The sequence below is a fragment of the Oryctolagus cuniculus genome, chromosome 19 (assembly GCF_051225735.1).
Source record: "Oryctolagus cuniculus isolate XC-2025 breed Fujian yellow rabbit chromosome 19, ASM5122573v1, whole genome shotgun sequence".
In the NCBI taxonomy this organism is placed as follows: domain Eukaryota; kingdom Metazoa; phylum Chordata; class Mammalia; order Lagomorpha; family Leporidae; genus Oryctolagus; species Oryctolagus cuniculus.
The window spans coordinates 70,641,167-70,648,118 of NC_142885.1; the positions used below are offsets into that span (position 1 = coordinate 70,641,167).

The 6,952-nt window shown below is 68.9% G+C and overlaps 1 protein-coding gene across 1 annotated transcript; it reads right to left on the bottom strand.

Annotated features, from left to right (window-relative positions):
- Nucleotides 1-1,934: 1,934 nt before the first annotated feature.
- NPW (neuropeptide W) lies at nucleotides 1,935-6,094 on the bottom strand. The gene is made up of 3 exons (XM_089320835.1): nucleotides 5,975-6,094; nucleotides 2,283-2,839; nucleotides 1,935-2,132 (listed from the first exon to the last, which is right to left on the bottom strand). The coding sequence occupies exons 1-3, from the start codon at nucleotides 6,092-6,094 to the stop codon at nucleotides 2,045-2,047; spliced, it is 765 nt and encodes a 254-aa protein (XP_089176961.1). The 3' UTR covers nucleotides 1,935-2,044.
- Nucleotides 6,095-6,952: the final 858 nt, after the last annotated feature.

Sequence of the window (6,952 nt, forward strand, 5' to 3'; positions counted from 1 at the left end):
ACTCTCCCCCGCCCCCGCTGGGAGGCTGACCCCGGGCACACAGGGGTGTGGCAGGCACAGGCCCCACTGTTGGTGTATCTGGGAGGGGTGGCAAGGCTGGAGGGCCAGCACCATTGGGAGGGTGGGCTCTGTTTTGCGGGTTCTGTGGGGTGGGAGTGGGGTGACCAAGAAAGAGGTGGAGAGCGAGCCCTGGAGACGCCCCCCCCGCCCCCCCTCCCACAGTGGGCTGCAGGCTTCCTGCAAGGCCCGAGTGATTCGTCGACCCCGGGCTGGGGGCTGGGGGTGCACACAGGCCTGGGGGACCCCGCAGAGGGCGGAGCCTTCCGTCTGCGGTCCGGGATAGCCCAGAGCTTCCGGGCCAGGCGCTGCCTCCCTAATGACTCCCTTTGGGCCAACCCCCTCGGGCTGCCGGAGCAGGCAGGTGGGACAAGAGCGACGGAAGCCCAAGGAACACAAACTCGGCCGCGAAAGGGCGGGACACGGACTCGGAGCCTGGACCGGGGAGGGTGCAGGGGCCCGGCCCGCCTCCCCAGGCCGGCCCCGCCCCTAGCCCGGAACAGCGGCCGCGCAGCGCCACCTGGCGGCTGTACGTGGCTTGCGCTGTCCGAGGGTTTGCCTCTGCTTTGGACCTGTCCGGCCCTGTCCCGCGGGGTGGGGACTGCGGTCGGCCGGCGCCCTGGGGCTGGTTATGCTACCGTCATGGGGTGTGCCACGGGGAGTGGTAGGCAGAGAAGTCAAGTTCCCTCAAGCTCCTAGCTGGCTCCCAGGGTCCACCTTGAACCTGGTCCCGGATGCAGATCCGGGCCCCTCCCCCAGCGGGAGGAGGCCACTTGGCACAAGGCACTGGTGAGCACTGGGGACCCATCCGAGACACAGGAAAGGGGAGTTCCGTGCATGTCGGCCTGGGAGAGGGAACTTTGGAGCCCTGCTTATGGGGGCAGCACCACGCTGTCCTGGAACCCACCCGGAGCTGCAGCAGAGAGCAGGGAGGGGGCCGGGGTACGCCCGCACCACAGAGCTTCTGGGTGGACAAGGCTCAGAGTCAGACTGGGTGAGAGCTGGGGGCAGGGGTCCAGCTGAGGGTCCAGTGACCACGCCTTCCCCGGCTCCAGAGCTGAGGCGCGGGGCGGAATCCAGGCGATGAGGGGAGGGGCCGCGTGAAGGGGAGGACTGAGATGGGTCGCGCTGCCGGGGAGAGCCAAGCTGGCTCCCCAGGGCCCTCCTGCAGCCAGCCTAGTGGGGCACACCTGGGGCCACCCCACCTCCCTGGCCCCAAGGGGAGACCATGCAACACTGCAGGGGAGGGCCCGGGACGCCAGGGCACAGCCCCCCTGTGGCCTGAGGTCCTGCGCGGCTGTGGGAGTCGGAGGGTCCCAGAGGAAGCGAGAGAGTGGAGGGGCCCAGACAGTGCCCAGCTGACAGCCGGAGGAGACCCCAGGTATTCAGGATGGCAGAGCCCGTGTTGGGGGCGCTGCAGGAGAACAGGAATGGGGGGGGGACTGGGAGGCTCTCCCCCATCCCCAGGAGAGCGTGGTGGTGGTGGACGCGTTGGCTGGAGCAGGGGGCGGGGGTCCCCAGGAGACCCAGAACTGGAATGCATGCTGGGAGATGTGCAGGGCGTTCCCGTGGGCTGGGGTGGGGGTCCAGCTGGGCGGGTACGAGCTCCCTCCCTCTCTCCCCCTTCCTGTACATCCCTGGATTGGGGCAGGGCACAGGGTCTGTCCCGCTCCTGCCCTCCTAGGAGTCCACACCCCGGGGACCAGTGACCTCATCCCGGAATGACCCCCCCCCCCGACGGACAGTTCGCTGGGGCTGCTGAGGGCCCCCTCCCGGTCTCCCGGTCACGGAGAGGCCTCCTGACATTTGCCAGGGCGTGGGCACGGCTGTTTGCGGCGCGAAGCTGGACGGCAAAGTACACAGCGCAGAGGGGTCACTCGCGGGGGCGCAGCGGCCAGGCGGGTTTTATTGACCACGCGGCCCGGCTCGGCCGACGCCGCGGCAGCTCTTCTCGGGGCAGGCGCGGGGGCGTCGCGGCCCGGGAGGCTCACAGCTGTCCGCGGGCCAGGCGGGGGCCGGCGAGGGGGATTCGCTGCGGATACGGCGGCGGGGCGCGATCCGTCTCTCCGAAGGGTCTAGAAAGAATAGGGCAGCACCGTGGGGAGGGGGCCGGGCGACCTCCGCTGTGCCCGAGGGTGGGACGCGGGCCCCGGGCCCAGACCTCCCGGGACGCCCTCGCTCGCGGCGGTCCGACCTTTCCCGCACCGCTCCACCCCCCCGCGTACCTGGCTGGGTCCGCTGCGCTGGGGGAGCGGGGCCCCGGCCGCCACTCGAGGGCGGGCGGGCTGCGGGGCGCACGCACGGGGCGCCCAGCTGTGAAGCTCCGGCGTGGCGCCTCCCACGGCTCCCAAAGCCCCGGGAAACGCAGGAGGAGGGCGTCGCGCGCCGCGGCGCCCGGGGCGAAGGCGTCCCAGGCCGGGGTGCCAGCGGCCGCGCGCAGCGCACGGCGCCACACGTAGGGCGAGCGGCGCAGCCCCATGAGCAGGCCGGCGGCGCGGCCCACCGTGTGGTAGCGGGGACTCGCCACGTGCTTGTACCAGGCGCCGGCGGGCAGCGGCAGCAGGAGCAGCGCCAGGGCCAGCGCCAGCAGCGGCCGGCTCGCCGGAGGCCCCCGCTCCGGGCCCCGCACTCCCTGGCCCCGCGCCAGGGCTCTAGCGTCGACGGCCGCCCGGCGGGGCGGGCCAGCAACCAACGCGGCTGGGTCCGGCGCGCGGCGGGGTCCGGGCGTCGGGAGCCGAAGCGCGGGAGGCTGGAGGCGCGTGGCGGTCCCCCGTGGGCCCAGCTATAACGGTTCGGTGGCCCCGCCCCCGGGCCGCCCCCGCGGTGCCCGCGGGGCTCCTCCGAGGTGGCAGGAGGGATGCGGCAGAGTCAGCCCCGGCTGCTGCGGGGGGGCGGGGGGGCGCCGGCTGCCAGCGCAGAGCCCAGCCGGCCTCTGGCTGGAAGTGGTCTTGAGGCTCCCCTGGGGGCGTCCTGCCGGCCTGTCTGGGAAGCCTAGCCCCCTCCCGCGCCGGGCGGTGGGAGTGCCAGGAAGTCCAGAGACCATGGGGCTCAGGACCCAGGGATGCGAGGGTAGCAGCAAAGGGAGACCCCTGGCTGGCCGCGCGCTCCCGCAGGTGTGGCCCGGCTGGGCAGCGCTGGGAAGCTGGTGTCCAGGTGGGGCGGCAGAGCTGCGTGGGCTCCGGGCCCCTGGTCAGGGTCTCTCTGAGGGCTCCTCCCCAGGGCTGCCCTGTCCTCTTCCACCCCAGCGTATGTGACCGCTGCAGGAGGCTGATGCCTGGATTCAATGCGTGCGGCCCCACGGGCCTCCCCCAGCCGCTGAGCCGGCCCCAGGGCCTCTGGCACAAAGCTGCAGCCCCTCCTCGCACCTCAGCCCGGCCCCCTCCCCTCGCTGAGGCCGCTTTGTCCAGCTGGCCACCTCCCGGGAGTGCCCTCCTCTGTCCTCGGCTGCCTGCTTCAGGGATCTCCTGACCCTGCTTGTCGGGGGTCTTGTTTCGGCCCCCACGGGGTGCCTTGAGTTGTGCTGTTACTGATCTGAATCCCACCCTGGAGGTCAGAGCTAAGAGGTCCCAGACCCCTGCTGGGCCTGGCAGCCACCGCCCCCCTCAAGGGCCACACAGGGTGAGTGAGCAGCTGGCGGGGTCACAGCGGCCCCCCACTCCGACCTGTGGGCCTGGGTCTTGGCCCTGTGCCTGGCACGCAGTAGGTGCGCAGCCAAGGCACGTGTCCAGGACGCTCCCTGCCTCCCAGCCCTCAGAACATTTGGATGGGGGGGGCAGAGGCGGGGGTGTGGAGCAGGTGCAGCCGGAGCCAACTGAGAGGCTGGAGGACCGCGGGGACCGGGGGCCCGCACGGAATGCCGCCCCCGCTGCACTCCCGGGGGGCCCCTCCACCTGGAGAGCCACCTGGAGCGTGTGGTGGGCGGCGGCACCGCCGCTGGAGCCAGGCCACTCTCTGCTGTCCCCTGGGGCTGCCAGACGGAGGTGCCGCCCTGGACTGCAGCCCGCCAGCGAGGGAGGAAGCCCCCTTGCAGGTGGACCAGCCGTGGTGTGTGCTGGGGGAGGGCCCTGGGGTGGAGGGAGAAGCGGCAGGGACAAACTTCGCGAGGGCTGGCGGGGGGGGGGGGTGGAGCTGAGGTACCAGGCTGGTTCCAGGGTCTGGCTTAGGGCTGCTGCTGCCCTGAACGCAAAACAGGATGGGGGGGGGGGTGGTGAAGGCCACGTGCACAGACACCGGGCTGCCTGTGGGGGCGGGAAGCCCAGGGCCTGGGAGCAGCACACAGCACTGCTGGGGGCTCCCGGGGGCTCCCAGCTCTCTTCCCCGCCCAGTCTCAGCCCAGAGAGCCCCCACCCCCAACCAGGGGTGTCCTGACCCAAAATGCAGGAAGAGGTTGAGAACCCATCAGCACAGAGCGCTCGCTTTCTCAGTGTTTTTTTTTTTTTTTTTTTTTTTTTTAAGTTTGCTCATTTGGTTCATTTGAAAGCACAGTGACAGAAGGGGGGGGAGAGGGAGGGAGGGAGGGAGCGAGCGAGCGAGCTTGGTTCATCCCCAAATGGCTGCAACACCTGGGGCTGGACCAAACCAGAGCCAGGAGCCAGGGACTCCAACCTGGTCTCCGCGTGGGTGCAGGGCCCAGCACTTGGGCCGTCTTCCACTGGCTTCCCAGGCGCATTAGCAGGGAGCTGGACAGGAAGGGGGGCAGCCGGGACTCAGTCGCCCTCCAGTGAGGGATGCCAGCATCGCAGTGGCTTAACCCACCGCACCACAATGCCGCCTCCAGGATGCTGAGAGACAGAAACTGGACAGATACAGAGAGCTCGCCATCGCCGGCCCACTTCCCAAACGCCCGAAATGGCTGGGGCTGGGCTAGGCCACAGCTGGGAGCTGGGAATGCAACGGCAGGGATCGCGCTACCTGGCCGGCGCCTGCTGCCCAGAGACGGCATCGAGAGCTGACACGGTGCAGGCGTCCCGGGCAGTGTCACCTCTCTGCCAGACGCCCACCGAGCGACAGGCGTCACCCATCAAATGCAGTCCCATTACCCAGTCCTGCGGCTGCTTCCAGCACGTCTCGCTGCTGCTTCTGGGATGGGCTTCCACTTTTAAATAGCTTCATACTGATTGATTCAAAAGGTAGATTGACAGGGAGAGACAATCTCCTACCCACCTGCGCACTCCCGATACCCACAGTGGCCGGGCCAGGTGAGGGGCTGAACCTGAGAGGCAGAGACAGACCGCGGGTCTCCCACACGGGTGACAGGAAGCAGTCATGAGCCCGCACGGTGGCCGGCCCGGCGCTGCAGCCGCGGGAGCAGGGGTGTGGGCTGGAGCTGCAGCCACGCAGGCCCCTCCCAGCCCACATGCTTCACGGGGCTTCCATGCGCTCAGATTCTCGGCCCAGGCCTCCGGGCGGCGCCGTTGCCCCTCCTGGCCAGAAGCCCCAACAGAACCATCGCCAACACCTTCCATCAGACGTTCTCTCTGCTGCTTGGGGGGCGTCCTGTGCATTGCGGGCTGCTCAGCAGATTTGTGGGAGCAGGAGAGCAGCCCTCCCCCAGCACCGCCACCTGCGGCCATCCGTGCTGCGTGGCAAGGAGAGACGAAGGCTAAGGTTGCCGGCCAGCGGACTCGGACGGCAGCAGGTCGGCCTGACAACCCAGGTGCAGCCTTGGATGTTAAGTGTGGAAGAGGGCGGCAAAGCCGGAGGGGGCGCTGGGAGGGAGGCTGAGGAGACGCCCGAGGTCGGAGGGGCTGCGGGGGGAGGAGTTGGGAAGCGTCCGGTGCCACCAGGAAGGAAGGCAGCCCCCCTCCAGTGCCTCGAGACCCATTTTGGACACCGTGGGATGCTCTGCCAGCCACAGACGTCTCCAGACTCTTGCACCTCTCTCCTGGGGGCAAAGGCACCCGGGCTGAGCCCCGACCTTGCTGTGAATGGCGGTTCCTGTTCTGGGAGACGCCGAGGGCTCCTCCCGCCCCCCGTCGCCAGACTGAACACCGTTGATAAACACATCGATCGGCACTCTGCCGGGCACGGGCTCCATCCTCACTGACAGCTGCCTCATTTGTCTTTGTTGGCGTCTCTGTAGACGAATTCTGTTTTTAAACATCGCTCTGAGAGACATCAGCGAGCTTTCGGCATCTTTATCTCCGGCGCCCTGGCATTTCACGGCTCCCCACAAGGGCCCCTTTCCCTGGTTGGGACCCGTTGACACAAGACGCGTGTGCTGGGCCGGCATTGTGGCACGGTGGGTTAAGCCGCCTGTGACACTGACATCACATGGGCGCCGGTGCCCGTCCTGGCTGCTCCAGTTCTGACCCAGCTCCCTGCTAATGTGCCTGCAAAAGCAGCGGAGGACGGCCCAAGTCTTTGGGTCCCTGCAGGTTCACTCCCCAAATGGCTGCAACAGCTGGGGCTGAGCCAGGCTGAAGCCAGGAGCTTCAACTGGGTCTCCCATGCGGGTGCAGGGGCCCAAGCACTTGGGCTGTCTTCCGCTGCTTCCCCAGGCCATAGCAGGGAGCTGGACAGGAAGTGGAGCAGCTGGGACTGGAACCGGCACCCACATGGGACACCAGTGCTGCAGGTGGCAGCTTTAACCGCCAAGCCACAGCGCCGGCCCCTGCTTTCTGCTCAAAAAGCTCACTTCTCCGAAAGGCAGAGTGAGACAGAGGTCTTCACTGCCCTGCCGGGAGCGCCATGCATACTGGCAGGAAGCTGGGCTGACCGGTGCAGGCGCCGCGGTGCTGTCCCTCGGACCTGAGGGCCAGTTCTGAGCTCGGGACTTGTCCCGGGCACAGCTCCTCGGCCCCGGAGTGGCCGGCTTTGCCGTGACCGTCCGTGCAGCCCCAGGCTTCCCTGTGCACTCGGCTGCCCGCCTGGGTCCCTGGTTCCTCACGCTTTC